Source organism: Castanea sativa, chromosome 9 (assembly GCF_040712315.1).
Source record: "Castanea sativa cultivar Marrone di Chiusa Pesio chromosome 9, ASM4071231v1".
NCBI classification, from domain to species: Eukaryota; Viridiplantae; Streptophyta; class Magnoliopsida; order Fagales; family Fagaceae; genus Castanea; species Castanea sativa.
In genome coordinates, this window is record NC_134021.1 from 35,640,432 (window position 1) to 35,662,828 (window position 22,397).

Consider the following 22,397-nt stretch of genomic DNA (forward strand, 5'->3'; position numbering starts at 1 on the left):
TATCTATCATCATTTCAAACTCTCTTTATTACTCAAATCACAGCATTTTCAAATCTCACTCTCTCTTCAGTGCCTTTTTGCCTTTAATTTTGTTAGTATAAGGAATTTTAAATTTATGTATTTGGATTTTTTTTTTTTTTTGTTAATATTTTTATTAAATTTTGTATAGTTTAAATTTTTTAATGACTATCCTAGAAAAAATTCCTAGAGCTACCGCAAATCTTTTAATTCATCGGGTGTTCAACTCTCACAATAAAAGAATAAAATGGAGAAGATACTTTATGCATGCAACATATGTATCATATCTCACCTGTGCCCTCAACCACAAAGGGCAAAGCAACCAGTTGAGTTGAGTGCTTACGAGGGATTAATATCTACTTAAATGTACCAGAAACCTTGCAACTAGCCTTAGTTCAGATTATGTGTTAGGAACCCGGTGGTTCCTAATGAGGATGGATATGAATTGTGAGGGAATTAATGAAAATTGTAAGGAAATTTACTTAATTCAAGGGAGTCGCCTTCCATATAGAAGAAGAGAGATTAAGAGAGATAGAAATGCACTAAGAAATTAGTTTATTCTTCAATGATGGAAATGTGATTACAAATAGGTATTTATAGAACCATAAAATTATTCTATTTGCCCACATGACCTTATCCTATTGGTCTAATTATTCCCTATGTGCATTAATAATTTCAATTTCAACATATTAAATATGATTAATATGCTTGAAATTGTAATTAACTAACCAACTAACTAAATGCAACATTACAACAATTATTATCTATGTAGGGTTCTTCTCATTATGCAACATATAGTCATGGACAAGAATAGGTCTAGGGTTTAGTAGTTGAACCAAAAAAGGGGGTTGTGCTCAAGTTTTCTCCTCAGAGAATTTGCATGGATACCTAGCTAAAAGCTTGACCTATTAGGCACAAACAAGACCAATGCTTAAATCTACTTGATAAATAAGATCAGCGTTTTACAATTATCAGTGAATTTGACACCAAAAAATATAAATGATGTACATAGATCATTATTTTTCCATTACCAGTGACGTCCCACCAAAATATCATGCAATTTAATTTTCTCGCCATCATTGATTTGCAATTAGACATCTTGCCTTCAGTAGTAGGAAAATTATTCCTAATAGATCCTCTCTGCAGTAGACACTGGACGCAGGAAAACAACAATTACTGTGATGTTATCTTTGCTGCCTCGTTCTGCAGCTTCTGTCGCCAATCTTTTAGCACACATTCCGGGCTCTTTGACCGTGTCCCTAATTATGTTTATAACATCTGTATTGCTGACAACATCCCAGAGTCCATCACTAGCCATAACCTGGTAAGCAAACACATATTACTTCCATATTCAAGGGGACCTGGATGCTTTTGCAACCATCTCTATTGAATAATGCGTAGGTTACATGTGTTCCTATTGCCCATCATATGGTACTACTCAATATGTCTAAGATGCGTCAACTCTTATTTTTTTCTTGACTTTTTTTCCCCAGTTAAAACTTTCTTCTGAGAAACTGAGATGCAAAAATCTATATTAGCATACGACGTAATAGTCTAAAAGTTTATTTGATTATGTAACCTTCCCATTTATATTCACTTGAACAATTAAAAAAAAAGGAGTCTTCCCAATACTTCAAACTTCATGCAACTTGCCATTTCTAATTTGGTTCTGTGAGTTTCTGAATTCAATCTTCCTAGGGAAGAACACCGGTCATTGGCAAAAGACTGTATGGTATAGGTATGAAGTAACAGATAAGGTCGTTATCTAATACTTGTCCCACCTAAGTTCGGTCCTAAGGGAGTTGGCTTGGATATGGTCCTATCAAGCCTCTTAATGGCAGCCCAAGACTACCATTGCACCAAACAATGGCCCCTATAGTAAAAATATAAATAAACAAATTTATTTGTTTAAAAAAAAAAATAAAAAAAAAAACTTTCTTTCTCAAACCAAAAAATTAATGGCCTTAATATATTGCTTAAATGTGAAGCTAATAACAGTTTTAATAAGATATACTAACAGTACAGAGAAGAATTATTGCTTTAAATTACTATGATGTCCTCTCTAATCTTCATCCTCTTTTAAGAACCATAACAGATGCATAATACAGAATTTTCTTTCCAGTCCAGATGCATGCCACATTTTTAAAGGCCCATAAAGCTTGGCAACAACAATATTACCAACAATTCTGAACCTTTCAGTGACTAAAGTAAAATAATTAACTTATTTTATCACCATGCCTATTTATAAACTCCAATTAATTTTAACAACAGACTTCTTATTGCAAGAACCACTTAAAGTGTGGAAAAATTAATGAAGGTCCTTGACAAGACAACTGACAAGGCTTTGTGAAAAGTTTAGGTTAGGGAATCCACAAAGAATTCTGATCCAAGCTCCTGTTAAAATCTCATGGAATTTTCAAGTCAAGCTGTGTATGCAAGAAGCATACACAGTCAAAGTTCCTTTTGCTTTTACCCCCCCCTCCCCCCCCCAACAAACGGTGGACCTTCTCCAGTTTAAAGCTTATAGCATTCTTCATGTTGATACATAAATGATTAAATAGCAGGGGATAACCACCATTGATCAAAATAAAGTGTCCATACCAGGAATTCATCCTCTCCAGACAGATCAGTTTCAGTTATCTCAGGTTCTGCAGTTACAGCAGGCTTCAGATCATCATCACCAATGGAGCGAGTAACCTGTTGAAGGGAAAATTTTAGTGGGTGAACGCTGTCTGACCCATTAACGGAAAAACATATATGGTATAAGACTGGAAAAGAAAAGAGTCTAATAAATAAACATGTTTTGCAGAGCCATACAAGATTCTTCAAATATGATCTATAATCATCTCTCTTCGAAATTCTCCTCCCCTCTCTCTTAAATGACAAGTCATTACCAACTATGCTTTATGATAGTTATAGAAACGTCTCCCTTTGAAAGGAAAACCTAAAAGTCTGCTTTTTTTTTTTAAGTAATAAATATTCATTCAAAGAAAAAAGCCTAAAGAGGCGTAACCCTAGTACACGGGAGGAATAATGATGCGCTGTTAGGGCTTCCTGTTTAGGCTTAGAAATGAAATGAAAATGAGAGTTGTTTAGAGAAGCTTATAGGTGGATAACACCTCTGCACAGAGTACTCAATCTCTGAAATAGCATAAAAGCTAGGCCAATTTCATTTACCAAAATCTATCATTACAATTATGCAGTAAACTACTTATACTAACACTACTTAAGCAGGTTGCCATTTGATTGGCTCAAGCCTTGCTTAATTTTGATTGGTCTAGTTGTTACTAACTACAAAAGCTCTAAGTAGTTACAATGCCACCTGATTGGCTGCTGCATAAGAAGCAGTTGCAAAGCAAGCTGATTGGCTGTTTGATAATTAACTAGCAGCCTAACCACTTCTGTTACTACAGATACTATTAGTAACCATCCAAAGCCTTAACTAATTAAGCTGTTTATTAACACAACATCAGCTAGGGTCTTGACTGTGCTACTGCACCACACAACAGCCAACTGCTAGTATCACACTGCCTGCTGCTGCTGCAGAGCCAGCTACCAGCACCAAGGCAGATGATGGCTTTCCAGGAAATATCTCAGTTAGTTTCTAAAGAAAGTATACTTTTTTCAAGGAATATGACATTGGATAAACCAATATCTTACCAAAAATTATAGCGCAAGAGTACCCATCTGCACTCTGCACACAGTTGCAATGCCCATATCGGTAACAATGTGCTAAAAATTATACGCATATCACAAGCAGTGAAAAGCCAGTTTCACTTTAATTTTAATTTAAGTGTCAGGAAATTTTGTAATCTTTTGGTTTCATTGGATCTTATTTTGGTTTTACTTGAGTTTAGTTGTTTAGGTTGCACTTAGTAGTAAAAGCCCAAGGAGTCCAACTCTTAATAAGATTTCAATAAGTCCAAGTTCCACTAGGAATAGGTATTAGTATGAAATGCTTTCTATTAAAGAGGAGGTATTTTTGTAAGTTATGAAACTTTGTTTGAGGTTTGTGTGATACAACATTCTCCGATGTGTGATACCAAGGAAATCTTCAGCGTGATGCCTTGGAATTTATTCTCTTTCTTTTCTGTCCTTAAATTTCCTGTAACTTGGAACCTTGCAATAATAAATTGATTTGTCACCTGTACTTGTAAACTCCTAAAATTGAAATAAATAAATAAATAAATCTAAAATCTAAACCACCCATCCATCAAATAACCCAAAATACCCCCACAAACAGCCAAAGCACTGTTTATGGGTCACTGTTTGCAGCCCTGGAAAATCAACCAAGGCCTTGGCTTTTCCTCTTGGTTCCACCCTCAAATACTACTATTTCCATTTCTCAAAAAAAAAAAATACAAGTATTTCTTTTCACCGCTAGAAACCCTCTCTTCCTTACTAATTCCCAACCTTTTTCTCACCAAACCCTAACTCCAATTCCTCAAAACCAAGTGGTCCAGGAACTGCCAGACCTGATTTGGTTTAGCTCCCTTTGTCCTGCATCAATAGGTATTGGGTTGGAAGTGAATAACCTTTCTCCTTGTTAGTAGTGATGAAGGTTTTGTAATAAGAAGATCAAAATGACTAAAAGTGAGATGAGATAAGGAAAGAGGCTGTGTTTTCTTTCAGCCCCTAACCCTGTAATTATTTACATGAGAACCAAATTGTAAAAAGCACAAATATAACTAGCTCAAGAATACATATATACTTTCACTGATAGATTTTTTCCCAAGCACAACTTTTACATTAAAGGTTCCCCACCCCACCCCACCTATCTTCTTGTCAACCAAGTTAAGCATTGGTTCCATCATTCATCACACATATACTGTAATTAGCCCTCCATTAACTGTACTATAGCAAAAGTATATAAAATCATGTAAGCAAATAAAAAAAGTTGCCAAAAAAATAGAAGTATATTATCTAGCTTTTCACAATAGAAAATTTTAGAAGATAAGAGCAAACTCCATATATTTTGGGAAGTCAGAGTTGTACTATGATCATAAAGCTCAAAGAGACAAACCTGGAGAGCAGCAGGACCAACCCTCCATGTATCAACTTGCCATTTGACTTGTCCTCCTGCACTAACAACACGCTCTCTCTCCTCGAGACAGCTAGCAACATGATCCTATAATACCAAATTTAATGACTTTGAGAACAATTAGACCTTATGGTGAACCAGAAAATCCAGTAAACAGGTCCCAGCTCACCTTAGTTAGAACAAAGGGGTGACCAGCTCGACATAATATTGTCCTGCAATCACCAGCATTGGCAACAAAAATCTTGTTTCTAACTATAAGAGCAGCAACTGCAGTGCAACCAGGATGCCAGTCTTTTTGAATAACTCTCTTAGATTTATGATAAGAATCCAGTTCATTTCTAAATGCAGCATCTGTCTTAACAAATGCTTCCAATAATGCGTTTGAAGGACTGCATTCATATATAAAATTAATTTCTAAAGAAAAGAAATACAAGGGGGTAAAATATTGAGTTAAAATCTAGAACATAAGAAACCTGCTTGTGGAAACTAAACTTTGCAAGAAGCCTGGCAATGCACGAGCAGAAAACTCAGCAGCTGCTGCACCTGCACATGTTACAGCCAAATTTATATATTGTGATGTAACTAAACCATTAGCATCAGGGTGTACTAGGAAACAAACCAGGGAAGAATGCTTCTAACCACACCAGCAGTCTTCATGAGGTAATGATTGAAAAAAGGAGAGATGAGAAGAAGAGGGAGAGAATTCAACCATTCAGAAAATGTCTTTCAAATACCAAAATTGTAAGTTTCTTCTTAAATGCTTTGAAGATCATAAACTGAAAATAGATCTTACACATGTAAAAATTAGAAATAAGTATTTGGCTTCCAGAGTATATGAAGCCAACTCTCCTTTAATGGCTCTTACTTAACACTAGTATGCTTTTCATGATCCAAAAGGAGATTTTTCTGTTCTTTTCATAATTTTCTTTTTCTTTGTTGCAATCATTGCAATAACAAAAAACCAACCGAGCATTGCTCAGGGACTATGAGACAAGCATAATCTCATTCATAAAACAATACATAGGATAGACACTCATAGAAAAACAGATAAAATGTGAACAGTAATTTCTGAGGGGAAGTTTCCCCTCAACCTTTTATTGATACTCTTAACTTTTCCACAAATAAATGTGGTTCCTGACCTCTAAGGAATTACTTCAAAATAAAGATATTCAAGCAAATTAAGGTTTTTTTTTTTTGGTGGGTGGTGGGGGCGCCGGGGGGGGGGGGGGGGGGGGGGGCGCGGGGTTTGGAAGACTCTCATGATCACCATCCTAATTGCAGTACTGATCTATAGTGGTTATTAAAATCCATTCTCCCTGGAACTTGGTTCCAAATTCAAAATTAGGTAGAGAAATAAAATCAACATTAAGCACCTCTATGACCATCAAAGATACCAAAAACATGAATATCCTTTTCATTGCACATATTGGGCATAAGGAAATGTGTATCCTCCATGGTCTCTCTTCTGCCACAAGTAGCAAAGGATCCCCAAGAAAGTACAGGATGGTATGCCAAAGGATCATAAGGGAAATCAAGCCAGATTCTCATACTAGAATCAGCTGCAAATGAACCCCTCCCAGAGAAATGTTCTCCCTGAGTAGACCAGTTAATACTCTCTTGATAAGTTCGAAGTTTGTTGGTGACATCCATTAGCTGGTCGTCATTAGAACTTGGAGATTCACCAAGGGTCATCTCCTCTTCCTTTACTGTCTTTCTGTGTTCTAAGATTGAATCAAGTTCCCCAACTATATCATCAAAAGAAGGTCTATTCTGAGGATTTGCATCCCAACACCTCTGTATCAGAGACAACAAACTTGACGGAGCACCCAACTCAGGACCAGCAAGAACTGGTCTCAATCTATCAGAAACCACAGCTGCTGTAAGTTGCTGCTCAGTATAGTTCATCTCCAGCACTGTGTGGGCCTGCAATCAAATTTTACATATCATGCATCAGTTAGCCATCAAAGGTAAAGTCTAAACGGGCGCATTGAATTGTTAGATGTGAGATTAGAAATATATGAGAGATATGTGGACAACAAAGTGATTTGAAACAGAACATTATATTTGGAAGCTAGAGAAGCCCACACACACACACACACACACGAGATAAAAGGCTTGAAAGAACAGAAGTATCAAATACAAAGTAATCATTGAGATGGATGATTTTCTTTTCTTTTTCTTTTTCTTTTTCTTTTGTTTTATTTGGGTGCTTCACAAGTAAATTTATTTTATGTCGAGATGGATTGGGAAGTAGAATATAAGAAATCAGTTGAGATAAAAGACGGTTGAGAAATACTGGCTGGGTATTTCCAGCAAAAGCCAAAGTATTTTACCTTATCCTAAACCAAATAACCCAAAGAAACTCCTTAATAATCAGTTTTTCTTTTTGAGGGGTGGGAAAGGGGGGGAGGGGGTTAAACATTGAAACCTTGCCACCAACTACTCAAAAGAACCAGTGGACTGAAAGTGACGGTTGAGATAAAAGACGGTTGAGAAATACTGGCTGGGTATTTCCAGCAAAAGCCAAAGTATGTTACCTTATCCTAAGCCAAATAACCCAAAGAAACTCCTTAATAATCAATTTTTCTTTTTGAGGGGCGGGAAAGGGGAGGAGGGGGTTAAACATTGAGACCTTGCCACCAACTACTCAAAAGAACCAGTGGACTGAAAATGAAATTTTTCTTAAAGCCACATGGAAGTTCTTCGTGAACTTCTGCCTGCAAGCCAAGGCATACATGAGCTGTCAGTCATAAGTTAACAGAAGAATTTTCCTTTAAAAGTGGTAAAATTCACTACTTCAACTTTTGCCTTTGCCCTTTTGCATGTCAGCAATGCATTACGCATAGCAGGTATCAAATGGCCATGGTTTTTATATTTACCAGCATGTGCACAATGGATTTAAGTTACAACACACAATAGCTTTATATTAAATTAATATTTTGACAATCCTCTAGTCAGAGTTATATTACATGTTCCCCCAATGTTTTTATCATTCAAGTCAAATTTCATATCAATCAAATGTCATTTAGCATCCAAACCAGAAGGTCATCCATTCAGGACATGTTTGATACATTGGAACAATGATTATGTAAGGAACAAAAATTAATATTTTTAAGAATATAAAAAGTTGGAATTTGTATTTTACAGTTTCTCTCTCCTCTAACCTCCTCCACATATCCTTGTAGAAAACAATTCAACCAAAAATCTCACTGTCAACAAAGACAACACATCATCAGATCTCTAAGGTTCATTCTCTCATCATAGCTCTCCAACTCTAGCTCTACCTATCAGTACTTACACTAGCATTGCCACTACGAGCACCAGTCACAATGCCATTGCTCGCTCCAGAGTCACTAGTAGAGCCACTAATGTTGTCTCTAGCCAATATTTTTTTGTTTGATAGGCAATAGAAATTTTATTGAATAAAACAAACCCAAGTACACCCGCAATACAATCAAACTCTCAAATTACAATGCTCGAAAATATCTAAAAAAGTAAAAGAGAGCGCAGAATAAAAAGCAAGACTCCAATCCAACAAACTGTGAAAAAAAAAAGATTTAATCTCAAGAATAGACCGTTCCCACCAAATATTTAGTCTCTACAAGTGATATCTCCCCAGAATAAGAGGTTTCAGAACCAACTACCAAAAATTCGAGATTGTTGGGCTCTTGTTTGAATGTCACTCATAACAAAATCAGGCCAAAATTTGTGAACGGAAAAATAATATTGATACCTATGATAAGGTTCTGTTGACCTTTGATCCTTGAAGTATGGGGAAATTAAGGAGAAAATTAAGGAGAGAGAATCTAAGTAAATACAAGAATATCTGTTATATACCTTTTGGGAAGGAATAGGTATTCCTCAGTTTAAGATGATTGAAACTATTATTTGAACAACTTACACATAAGATGGTTTTCAGCTCTGATCATCTTGATATTTGACGAGTATGGTGGATATGAGGAAAATGTATAATCCAACTGTGGGCTTATCAAAATACTTCACCAATAAAATAATTTTGGGTACTATAACACCGCTTGGCATTGACTCCTACATTTGCTATCTCTTTTTACCATTTGGTCTAAACTCTATGTTAAGTAACTAGAGCTATTGACTCCTAGGTTCATATCTCTTTTCACTGCTTGGTGTTGATTTCAAGCAATCTTTTTTTTATTATTATTATTAAAATGATAGAAATCTTAACTATTCAGTGCTAGGTTCTATCCTTTTTTCCCCCCAAACACAAATTCCCTTGAGACTCTGCTCATTTTGCATCAGTTGTGATACCAAAGCCCTATGTAGAAAATGATAACCACAATAAGACTGATATGCATGGATCAACTCAATAACAAAATGAAAAATATTTGCACATGCTTAAAAGTGCAATTAAGAAAGCTAACCTGTGCCTCTGTACGAAGATCAGTATATGGGACAACACCAGTAAGAAGCTCACTGCAATAGGAAGAAAGGATAAATGAAAGATTTCAGCTGCACACACTTCAGACTATGAAAAACCAAATGATTCCAAATTATACGACATCATATAAAGTTCAAATCAATAAAGATTCTAGCAAACCATGCTGCCTGGAATGCAAAAACCTGGCTCTCCTAATTGCATCCTTAATTATAATCATTCAAGATAAATGCATTGCAAGTTGCTTTCTGACCCAGTAATAGTAGACAGTGAAAAAACCAATCAACTGCTAAATAGTTGTTTGGCATTGCATGTAATAAGGATGCTTTAATGGCTGATCTCATATCTCTCTCAGGGTCGAGCTATCATTAGAATGTCAGTTTTATTTGATCGGTTCAAGATTGGGAGTTAGAGTTGATCGTTGCCTACATGGATCTTTTTTTTTTTGGAGTGTGGAGAGGAGATGAAGGAGACAGAATGGACAAGTTTTGCTGGAAACTTTCCTCCCAGGATATTTTTGATGTTCGCTCCTATTATAGGGCTTTACACTCCAGTTCACATATATCCTTTCCAGGAAGACTGTGTGGAAACTAAATGTACCAACAAAGGTTAGTTTCTTACTTTGAGAGCAGTGTGGACAATCCACAAAGACAACAAATTGTAGTCATAGACTGGTGCTGCATGTACAAAAGGGCTGGGGATTCTAGTAATCATTTACTCTTACATTGCTTGGTTGCTACAGAGATGTGGAATATGGTGTTTTCACTATTTGGGATTTATTGGGCTATGCCAAGGTGTTGTGGAGCTTTTAGATAGCTGGCTGGGCAAGTTTAGCAGACATAGAAAGGTGGTTCTTTGGAACATGACCCCTCACTTCCTTATAAGGGTTATTTGACAGGAGAGAAATGCTCAGACTTTTGAAGGGAATGAAAGATCTATCCAAGACCTCAAGCTCTACTTTTTCTAGACCTTATTTGAATGGACCAATGCAATGGGTGTTTTCACTTTAATTTATTTGTCTAATTTGATTGATAGATGTGCTTTTCTTGAGTCCTAGTTTTTTTTTTTTTGGGTGTTTTCTTGTTTCTTTAGCACACCGCCTGTGCGCTTGGATTTTTGTATTCTGTTTTTTTTTTTTTTTTTCAATGAAGTCAATTACTTATAAATAATAAGAAAAGGATTTCCACTTATAAAGCATGATGTTGGTAACTTGATAAACTACCAGAAACAATTCTTGTCATATACTCTAGTTAAGCAAAAAAAATTTTATATAGTATAAAATAATTATATCACTACTTATGTACTTCCAAGTATCTACTGAATGTGTATCAGAGTTTCTTAAGATATCCATGCTTGCATTTCTGTATTCTGGCCTCTCCCCATCCATTCGTATATCTGCTATGAAGTCAGAGTAGATCTATGTACATTCTCCAATGCATAACCAAGAAGGGCTACCTTTTTCTTCTAGCTTTGCTATGAGTCAACACTAAGTGTTTCCATAAATAATTAAAATAAATAAATCATTTATGATTTGTCCAAGATTTTATTCATGAATATGTCAATGAGCAGTTCAATTTAGCATCCAGATTTCAACATTATAGGTCAAGGCCAAATGAGGCAAAACAAGAAGTCATATCAATAATGTTTAATATCCGGTTGTCTGGTAGCCATAATAATGGCCAACCAATGTCTTGGAAGGACAAAATTATACATGTGAGTCAAATTTGCAAGAGCAAATTTTCATCTATTAGCGTTCATCATAGATATTGTCCACCATGACTATTCAGGAGCTATGGTTTAAACCTGCAATAACATCAAAAATAACATTGATGGCCAGCGTAGTATGATAATTTATATGAACACTGACTGCACTATAGTATTCTTTGTATTTCCTAAAGTGAGTATCGGAAACTTAAATGGAACCCACAATAGCCCTAGCAGTAATTGTAACAGCATTGGATACAAGATTACAACAGCATTTCTTGTCATAGATTCTTACTTGATTGATATCCCGAAACTGTAGACATCTGATTTTTCTGTATGGATCTCCTTCTTTAAAATTTCAGGTGCCATATATATGAGTGTCCCAACCATATTTCTTTTGTGAAAACCACCAGTTGGCTTGCCCGTTGATTTCCAGTTCTCAACAGAAACTCCTTTCAGATCTTTTTTGTATTCTGCCAAACCAAAATCTGCTAGGTGTGGGTAAAGGTTTTTGCCAAGCTGCATTTTTCAGAAACATATACATTAGTTAACCACCTTCAAGTAAAAATAAAGATTCCGATACTGAATTTAATAAATAAAAATACCAACTGAAAACAAGGTCAGGAACTTAAGGAAGATGTTTACAAGAATATTTGCTGGTTTCACATCCCTATGTACGATCCCAAGGTTATGGAGATATTGCAAAGCCTTTGCTGGAGAAAGGAAATAAGGGGAATGGAAAAACATTGAGAGATCATCCAACTGAAACTTTTAGAAAATTTAATTAGACAATAAACTAAACATAAAGTTTTATGTAGAACAATGAATTTATGAAAACATGTGATTGATGAGTGCGCACTAAAATATCATGTTCCTCCTGTCATCAAACTAAGCAATGCACAGAATTTTCTTGAAAAAATAATAAGTAAACTCTACTTCTGCACTTCTCTTTAATTACTATTGCAAATGTAACATGGTCACCAAACTTCATTTTTCAATTTCATTTTCATGTAGTTCTTGCTATAATTTCCGCTTTACTTTCTTCTGATATCCAATAAATACTTCTATTATAATTCACAAATTACAAGCCACTGATAAAAAATTCTCTGATCAACCTATACCAAATTCTCATAAATCATTGAACCACTATAATGAACAATGCAAGTATGTATGATAAAGGGTTTATTTATATATTTTTTTCACAAGGAAACAATTTAAAGCAGGAACCGAAAAAGAGACAAAACCCTATAAAACTCTCAAGAAATTATTTTTCATTTATGGAGTATTGTATAGTATAATGAATTATATTCGTATATGTATATTGATAATATTATTTTCTAAATCATGAACAGAAGTTAGACAAATTTCATATGCACCTTTCTGTAAAAGTTAGCTCTGAAGGTCATAAAATTATTGATTATTTACAAATTCCCCACCCCCCAAAAGGGGAAAAAATAAGTTACAAAAGTTATATACAGCCTCTGATAAAACATTTTAAAGGCTATCATCTAGCATCTACAAAACATACTATCTCACATGATTGAATACATGAAAGATACACGGATTCATCAAATACCTCAAAGTGTATATAAATGTGATGAAAGATGGTAATTGCAATTCTTCATTTCAAAGTAAAACATTTGCTGATTTTATGAATCCAAATGATGAATATACTTCTTCCACACTTGGGTTTGCTTGGCTTAGGAAAAATGTGACCAGAGAAATAAATCCAAAATTAAAGTATCAACACTACTAAGCAGTAAGCACTGCTCCTATCGTAACCACTACTGTATGTGCTCCACTATTGATATATTTGTGACTTATGGGATGAATGAGATGCAAATACTGAACCTGTTTTTGTAAATACATTGCCAAGACTTTCGTCATCAACAACCCAACAGATTTACAATGCTAAGGATAAAATCAAATCTTAATCCCATCATACAAGCTATGACATAACAAATGAGTGAAAGCTGAACAAACAAATTCGCCAGTTCTTTACATTATGAAATAAACATGACATTTATGAAGAACTTGAAGAATGCCGAGCCTAGTAAAAGATTAAATTCTTGAAAGAAAAAACAATTAATAATGAAAAAACTGGAGACAATGAAAGTTGTACCTAACTGGACTGTAATCATGAGCGCTTGATCAACACCCGGACTCCATTCTTCTGAATGTAATTTGTCTGCGAGATTCGGAGATTCATAGAGTTTGAAGAAAAACATGTAATTGGGTGGCTTTGCATGTGCTGCAAGCAGTGTAGCTATACCTGGATGATCTACCATACTTCATTGCAATAAAAAAAAAAACAATAATTATTTAGAAAGAAGAGTTATAAAATTATATGTGTGTGTGTGTTACACACCCATTATCACAAATACATTAACAAGGTTCACTAAATATAGTGTGTGTACGCGTGCGCATGTGTCATACTTCAGATTATGTTGATTAGATAGGATAATTGTGTGTTATGTGGGGGTGTGTTAGAGTCTCACGTTAGGTGTTTACTAGGTCAAACTAGGCTATACAAGTAATTATGAGGAGCCCCAGTTCTAATTTGACTAGTACTTATAAGGTATAGTGCAAATGCGGCAATGGCTTCCTTAGGTCATGACAATAGACATAGAAACATATTTAGAAACATAAACACATGTAAATACAAAAATTCACAGAGAGAGAGATACCATAACAATTGGAGCTCTTTATGGAACTTGTCAATGTCATCAGAAGTAGACAAGATGGGTTTCTTCACAGCAACCTTTTTGCCAAACAAAGTTGCCTCATACACAACACTTTCTGCCCCTATAATCACCATTTCTCTAAATAATCAAATTCGAGATGAGCTAAAAGAATTGCATAAATTTTCAAGAAGAAGAAAAGTTACCTCGGGCAATTGGAGAGAGGAGAGTGTACGAGGAAGGTGGGAGATGGAGAGGGATCGATTTGCTTGTGCAGCAACCTCTTATGCACCTGTTTGGCTCCACAATCTCTAGCCGCATTCTCTCTCTCTCTCTCTCTCTCTCTCTCTCTCTCTCTCTGGGTTTGAGTTTGAAAGAGATTAATTTGAATTTGGAGTTCTGCAAATATGGAGAACAAAGTGATACAAATACAGTTACGAGTTGGAAATTTCGTTTGTACAGTTTGGTCCTGAACAACTGTTCGTACGAGGGGGGAAGGCAACGAACAACAATTCACCTGTTTGTACAGTAAAATGTTTTTTTTTTTTTTTTTCCTTTGTGGGCAGTGTCTATATTACACCCTGACTATTATAAACAAATTACACAACATTCAAATTTGAAATAAAATGTAATTTCTTTCGAAGCAACCACAGTCCGTCTAAAAATTTTCGTCTATTTTACACTAAAAATCTACTTTTTCTATTTTACACTATTATATTTCCAAAACACCCACATCAGTTTATCTATCTTACAAATCTTTTCTAATTAAATAATATTATTTATTAATACCATTCTCCCTCGTAAACACCCACAACATCAGCTCTATCACGTTCCTAAAAAAAAAAAAAAAGCTCTCACCTGTTCCTCTCTTTCCCTCACTATCTTCCTCACAGCTGTCTCACCCAGCTCGCCAACGCCACCGATCCAGCTCGTCGCCAATCTAGCTCTCCACCGATCCAGCTCGCCGCCTTAGCCCTCTACCAATTTGGCCTCCCTCTCGCTTTCGCCCTCCCTCTTTCCTTTGCCCGTCCCTCTCTTCCTCCACCACCAACCCATCGCCTCCCACCCCCAACCGACTATAGCAATGGAAGATTCGGTGGCAGCAATAGAAGACCATCGGGCGGTAGCAGTGGCAGCAGATCCGGCTCCGTTGGGCATTTCACGTGAGTTTTTCGTTAAGTATGGTTTGGGCTGGGTTTTCCGATGGGGTTGGACTGTTTTTAGGTTGGGTTTACCGATGAGTTTTGATTTATTTTGAGTTGGGTTTTCAGTGGGTTTGTCTTGATATTGAGTTGGATTTTCTAATTGCTTTTCCGTTGATTTTGGGTTAATTTTCTGTTGATTTTAGGCTGATTCTCTGTGCTAGGTTGTGGTGTTTGGTGGTGGCACTAGGTTTAGTGTTTATTTTGGCACATTGGGTTGTTGTAATGGTTGGGGAAGAGAAGTAGTTTGATAGAGGAGAAAGAAAAAAAGAATAAAAAAATCGTTTAAACTTGAACAGTAGTCGTGTTTATTTACACTGTTACTGTTCATTTACACAGCCGGTATATTTTGCACAATTTTACACTCACTGATGTGGGTGTTTTTTTTTTATTTATCAAAATGTGTAAAAAGAGCTGGTTTTTTGTATTTTACAAGACTATCCATGAACTGATGTGAATGCTCTAAGGGTACGTTTTATAGACGGTAATAGGCACGATAATGTAATAGTTATTTATATGATTAGCTATTGCTATTTAGTGATTTGATTATATTTTTATTAAAGGAAATAGTCATTATTTATGAATAGCTATTCTTAAAAATGAGAAATAGCTATTTATCTCTAAATAAGTTGTAATAATTATTTCTTAGTAAGTGTATTAATTTCTAAATATAATATATTCCCAAATAAAAAAACTTTATATCGCACACCCTTGGTGCGATAGTCACTCCATAAGTATAATGCTTGTGGGGGGTGCGGAGAGTAAGGGCCGGGGTTCAAGTCTCTAAAAAGGAGCTTCACACGCATATTCACTTAGATTAGGCTAGAGTAAAAATTCTATCTTGTATAAAAAAAAAACAATTATGAAAATAAAAAACCATAAAAAATAACAACCTCTTTTTCAAATTTATAAAAATATTATTTTTAGAATATATAATTATATGAGTAAGATATTTTCTAAAATATATCTTAAGTTTGATTTAAAATATTTTCATTCAATTGTCTTCAAAGTTCTATTATTGTGTTGTCACCAAACAAATAAATAGTAATAAGTATTACCATCTTGTATTCCTTGTAATACCTATTTCTATTCCTATGTAATTACCGTTACAGTTTACCAAACACTTCCTAAACAATTAGCTTTCTGGTTCTCTTTTTCTCATTAAAAAAAAAATAGCTTCTTTTTTAATATATACTTGTATTATTCTCGTGCTATTGACGAATTGATGAAGATTTTTTGGTAAAATACTATTTTCGTCCCTAAACTTCATTGTTATGAATACCATTTCGGTTTGTTTATTGAAACGAAATATTTCGGTACTGGCCTATTTCGGCGTACCGTTTTAAACCATTTTGGAATTATCACTTTATATATATATATATATATATATATATATATATTAGTAATTAATAAAAAAAATTATTACTCATTGCTATTCTTAAACCAAATTTTATAAATGTAATATCATCATCATTTAATGAATGTAATATAGTGTTTTAAAAGAAATATAATAATAAAGTGATAAAATGATTAGATTGATTATTTTAAAATTCAAATTTGGGTATTTTGTAAATAAATAGGATAAACTGCTTAGCCCGTCAGGGGTGAAAAGCCCCTAGATTACCCAGTAACTGGTTTTGGCGGGTGGGGTCAATTGCTCGTAGGAGTTTGATTATCAGTGAGGGTTGTTGTATAGTATGCTATGCGACGTGCAACTAATCTGAGTGAAGTTCTCCTATGTCATAAAAAAAAAAAATATATATATATATATATCTATATCTATATCTATATCTATATATATATATAATAGACAAAGCTGAGAGAAAGTTAGTTCCTACATTTAAGGGCGTGTTGACAAATAGGATAACTGCCTATTTAAAATTCAGACACGTATACAGTTTTTAAGAAATACAGCCGCACGTTACAACGCTTGGTTTTTTAAACCCTGCTATGTCTGCAATAAAAAAAAAAAAGTGTAAATTAAAACACCGTTTGACTGCCTTTATATCTTTTCTCTCTCTACCAATACTGCGACACAGAGAAAGGGAAGAAGGGAAAAAAAAATTGGGATCCAGTGGACATTCGAACGGTCGTCCATTGCCATTTGATCTTCTGCTCTGCTTCATCTCTCCTCTGCAACAAAATTTTTCTAAAGGTCAGCGTTCTTTTCTGTTTTGGTTTTCTGAAACTTTTCGCCATTTATTTTCATTTTCGGATTAGCATATTAACCGGCGGTTAAAATACAATGCACACAGAGATGGAAAGAGAGAGAGAGAGAGGCGATGAGGCCTGAGACACGGAGAAAGAAACAGAGAAAGAGGCAGAACGGTAAAGACAACACTGATTGGGCATAAGAAATCAAAAAGTTTCAAAATACCATAACACGTTTAGATTTCAACTATGAAAAGTCATACCTTACATCACAATCACTCTGCCTATTAACAATGCCTCCAACGGGGTTAGTATTCATTCTCCGACTTTTTCCTCACAAATTAGATCTGTTATACTTATATGTTTCAAACTTTTACAATTACAATTGGGTTTGGTTCCAGAAATTAGGGTTAAGGAATTTGAAATTCTGATATGTGACTATTTTATTAGATATTTTTAGTAATGGGTTTGTTTAAATTCGTCTCTTTTGGATGTAAAACATTTAATTTCTTTCTCTGCAGAGATGAGGTGGAATCGTTCTTCAATCTGGAGTCTCTAATTTCATCAAAGCAAAGGTTCCAATTTTTTTTTCCTAATATCCTCTAACTTTACCTCTCTTACATGTTCTGTTATTTGCAAGGAGGATTGAAATTGTGGGATTTTGAAATCTGAAAAAATTTTGTTTATACATTGAAGATTTTAGATGATATTTATTTAAAAGATACTTTTAAGTCATGATTTTGTTATTTTTGATGTTGGGGTTTTCTAGGTTTTGCATGTTTTAAATTCTTAAATCTGAAAGAATGATGTTCTTTGTACAAAATTGATTACTTTGTGTGTTATGGTAGAGAATAATTTTCTTAGAGATTAATCAAAAAAAGATAATTTTCTCAGAGATAGTATGATTTATGTTTGGGTATTTGGTTGGATTTAGTCATTTGGGTTAGATTTGGTTTTGATTCAGGTATTTGGGTTAGAAAATTAGAATTTGTTTAGTGAGTATTTGTTTTTGTTTTGGATATTAGGAATTGAATTGGTTTTGGGGCTGTTTTGTAACTAAGTTTACAATCTGCAGAGAGAGAGAGAGAGAGAGAGAGAATGAGTCTATTAGGCATAGAGAGTGGAGAGAGAGAGAAAAAAACTGAGAAATCTGCCCCCAACTGCGTCAAGCAACAGTCCAAGTCTCTGCCATCGTCAAACCCATTCCCTCCACCAGTATAGTCTTTGTTTTTTGGTTTTTTACTTTTACTACTATTTTTTAATTTGGGGTCAAATCTGATTTAGGCAGGGGTATTTTGACTGGATTGGATTGCATAGAGTTTTTTGCCTTAGATTTGGTTTTGAATAGGGAATTTGGGTTAAGAATGGTTTTTAATATCCGTTATTTTTGTTGGATTTGGTTTTCCTTTTGGATAATTGGGTTCAATTTGTTCTGAGTATATCTCTACACTTTAAAGCTTTCATTTTATTTATTTTGTTTTAAATTTTTTGTTGAAACATTTTTTCCCTTTACAATTTCGTTTCCCATGCTTCTTTTCTAGCATTGTTATCAAGTTTTTCCTGTATATACTTCTGTGTATTAGATTTTTTTTCCCATATAGTTCACATATCACAATGATTGTATCAATTTTATTTTTAAATTGTATTACGTTGGTATACACACGCTTTGTAATGTAGAATGAGGTTGGCCATATTTGATCAATAGGGATAAGATTGCAGACTTTGCATCTGAATTGGATTTTCGTTCCTATTTATTGATAATAGATGAAAACAAATACATATAAGACAGCCCTGAAATCCAAATACAGAGGAAACAAGAAGCTGAAAACAGAAAGAACCAGAAGCTAAATACAGTAGAGAAGTACAGACCAATAGGTACGCGCAGAGAAATTCAGAGCAACAAGTATGTAGATTGCAGAAAATGCAGACCAATAGGTGCAGAGAAATACAGACCATGACAAATATTTTTAGATGTCAAATCTTTGAGCTTGAAGTCCCAATATTTATTTATTTCAAATATTTGTTTAGTGATGTGCTCCACCTGTTTTTTAAAAGAATGGAATCAATAAAATTTTCAGAAATTGTTGTTTCCTTTGAGATACGAGTTGAACAATATGAACAATTTGAAGAACCCTTTACTCTTTCACTATGGAATTGTTGTTTTAAATTTTAACGCGTTATCCTTTTTTATTTATCCATTCATATGCATTTAGTTTCTTGCTCTCTTCATGTTTGATGCATCTTAATTTGTTATAATATTTTGCTATCTTGGAGGGTTAGTCATGTTGTTCAAGTTTTTTCCACTAGAGTCACTAAGTACATTCTCATGTTTGTAAGATTTCAATTTCATTTTTCAAAGTACAGAATTTTAAAAATCTTTCACTGGGTGAATTTCTTAATGCTGCTCAATGACACTTTGTGTTTGCAAGGGCATTCAAAAAATCAAACAAAGAGGTACTTAAGAAGATTTTGAAAGCTTGAGAAGGATAGAAAAAAATCAGGTAATGTTAATGTAGCTAATTCACGTTGACAGAATTAGAAATTTCTTCTGTACTCATTGCACCTTACAACTTTCTCAAACTTACATGATGTAGGTCTTTGAATTATTTTAATTTATGCATTTATTATATTTGAATTTGGTGATTATTCCTCTACAAATTAATTCTAATATAGATATTTTTTGATCAATTAGTGTTAGGATATGAACATTTTTTAGGTAAAATGGGTTATCCAGATTTAATATTGATCATCTTTGCTTTCTAATTTATAAATGCTGAATTATCAGTTTGAATTGGTACTAAATCCTTTCTAAGTGTGTCAAATAATTTTAACCGACATTGTGATTTTATGTAGCACTTAGAGAACTTGAATACTTTCACACTAAGTATCACCAAAGTACCGACCTATGATTTCATAGTACTTTGGAAAGCTGTGGTTTTATGCAACAACCTGATTTAGCAATTTAAGGGTCATTTTTTCTTATTTTGCAGTTTTCTTTTCATATTGAATAGTAAATCTAATTGGTATGAAATTTGTCACGCGTGTTAAAAACATAAAAAATATGCAATCCAACAGTTCAATTTTCAAAATATATAATAATGTTAATTTTTTTAGTGGGAGTTGTAGACATTGGTTATAAGTAAGTTTATAGTCAAACTTTGTACTTCTTACTATATTTATTTTAAAATTTTATGAATATTATGTGAATTTTTTCTTTAGTTAAATAAGGATGAATGTATACTGAAGACTGAATTATATAATAGATTGAAGCATGTGATTATCAAAGGCAATTGCAAATATTCTAAACTAATTATTGTTACTAATTTTTTTTGCTTTATAATTGACATGTATAAATATAATCAGGCTAAAATATTACTTTTACTTTTGTGTGTATAAATATAACCAAACTATCTTAGAATTTTTATCATATCATGTTTATTTTTACTTTGTTTTTCTTATTTATTGGATTTTCCTTGGTCAAGATTGAACTTGCATTATGTAAGCTTTTCTAGGTTTAGGAATATTTTTTACATTGGCTGATGATATTTAATTTATGTTTAGCCGATGAAGAAATTATGAGATTAAATGCAATGTTCAAAGGCATGGTTGTTAACAACTTTGGACCTACAAGATTTAGAGATGAAACAAGAAGTCATTAAGCAAGGAATAAAGTATTTGAAAGATTTTAATGAGTAGAACTTCTTTTTTTATTTTAATTAATTATTATTTTTGAACAAGTGCATTTCTTTATTTCTATTAATTATATTTATTGTTGTATTATGAGCAAGTCCAAGGATGAGGCTTTAGGCCTTATTCTTTTGGAGTAACCTTTGAATTTCATAATTAGTTGTTTTGTTTTGATGCTAGGCAAAAAGGTGAATTTACCATGTCAGCTTTTTTGCTTATATAAATTGATAGTTTTTTGCTTATGACATATACATTGTCTAAGGAAGTTAAAACACTTTAGTTAGAGTTATGTTTTCTTTTGTTTATGTGTCTGTATGTATGTTTTATTCTTTGGTCGAGTTACTAATTATTTCCCTTGATGTGCTATATCATAATAGGTTGTTGGTGATTGCATTTTCAGCATGATTAGAAGGTGAAGATAGAAATTACCCTTATCAATGATAGAAATTACACTAATACCTACTGTGTCTTCGTCATTATCAGAAGATGTAGATAGATTTTTTTTTATTCTTCCCAAACCTCATCTTGCTTGACAAACCTTATATTTATCTATTTGTACCATATATATTTATCTTACATTTTAAATTGATTCTATAATTCCTTATAACATTTGTATATGTCTATTGATTTTTTATGTATATAATTTTTATGTTAGGTTGTTCTATACAACTTTTTTAGAATTGTTATAAAATATTGTTTCTGTAATTAAAGTTTAACAATTTGACGATGGTTTATTTTAACAATCATTTAAATTATACATGCCCCATAAGAATTTTAATGTATTTTATTGTCTTCTAATAAGTAAAATGACCCTGCGCATTGCGCGGGTTAAACGCTAGTATATATAATATAGGAAGCTTCTAGGAAGCCCTGTTTTTACCTTTTCACCTAATCCCACTCCATCACCCACGTGCAATGAGCCAATGACTTGCACTTTCTCCTCCATTCTTTCTTCTTTATTTCATATTCTCATCAGTTACTTACACTTACAAAAGTACTTCTTGGAAAGCTTCAGAGACCCAGACCAGAAGTTTAAGTGCAGGACTAAAGAAGAAAGTTCTAAAATTTGAGCTTCCTCCACAACTGCTCTAAATTTCTATTCTCTTCTTCTTCCTTTGTTTTTTTTTTTTTTTCATATCATTTGGACGCTTCGTAGCAGATCTAATTTGAACTTCTTCAGGCAATCAGTGTTAGGTGGAAACATGTTGTGCTGATGGATTTGTTAGTTTAAGATTTTTTTTTTTTTTTTGGGCTGAAAACTCCTATCGGCCAAAATTGGCCGGAATGACCTGAAACTGGCCGGAATTGGACCCGAGGTGGAACGGGTGGTATTATCGTTCCGGATTGCATCCCGGTACGAAATATTCTGGCCATTCCAGCCGGAACGGAACAGATTTAATAACATTGCTAAACTTTGCTAAAAGTTTGTTTTTTGTCCCTAAATTTTTTTTTAAAAAAATTCATCCCTAAACTTTGTAAAAAAATAATAATAATTCATTAGT

At 33.8% G+C, this 22,397-nt stretch overlaps 1 protein-coding gene and 1 long non-coding RNA gene across 3 annotated transcripts; one reads left to right on the top strand and one right to left on the bottom strand.

The window, feature by feature from the left end:
- Positions 1-935: 935 nt before the first annotated feature.
- LOC142611444 (protein kinase and PP2C-like domain-containing protein) lies at positions 936-14,250 on the bottom strand. 2 transcript variants are annotated; one of them, XM_075783561.1, is made up of 12 exons: positions 14,062-14,250; positions 13,862-13,979; positions 13,297-13,463; positions 11,820-11,887; positions 11,470-11,693; positions 9,457-9,508; positions 6,433-6,982; positions 5,533-5,602; positions 5,229-5,448; positions 5,042-5,146; positions 2,620-2,715; positions 936-1,339 (listed from the first exon to the last, which is right to left on the bottom strand). In XM_075783561.1, the coding sequence occupies exons 1-12, from the start codon at positions 14,174-14,176 to the stop codon at positions 1,145-1,147; spliced, it is 1,980 nt and encodes a 659-aa protein (XP_075639676.1). In that variant the 5' UTR covers positions 14,177-14,250; the 3' UTR covers positions 936-1,144. The 2 variants fall into 2 exon arrangements, with proteins under 2 accessions (XP_075639676.1, XP_075639677.1); XM_075783562.1 differs by lacking the exons at positions 13,862-13,979; positions 14,062-14,250 and having other exon boundaries at positions 11,820-11,936; positions 13,297-13,436.
- Positions 14,251-17,046: 2,796 nt separating this feature from the next.
- On the top strand, positions 17,047-21,510 carry LOC142609747 (uncharacterized). The gene is made up of 5 exons (XR_012839665.1): positions 17,047-17,212; positions 17,313-17,515; positions 17,730-17,783; positions 18,973-19,709; positions 21,273-21,510. It is a non-coding gene; the product is annotated as an uncharacterized LOC142609747 (long non-coding RNA).
- The last annotated feature ends 887 nt before the right edge of the window (positions 21,511-22,397 follow it).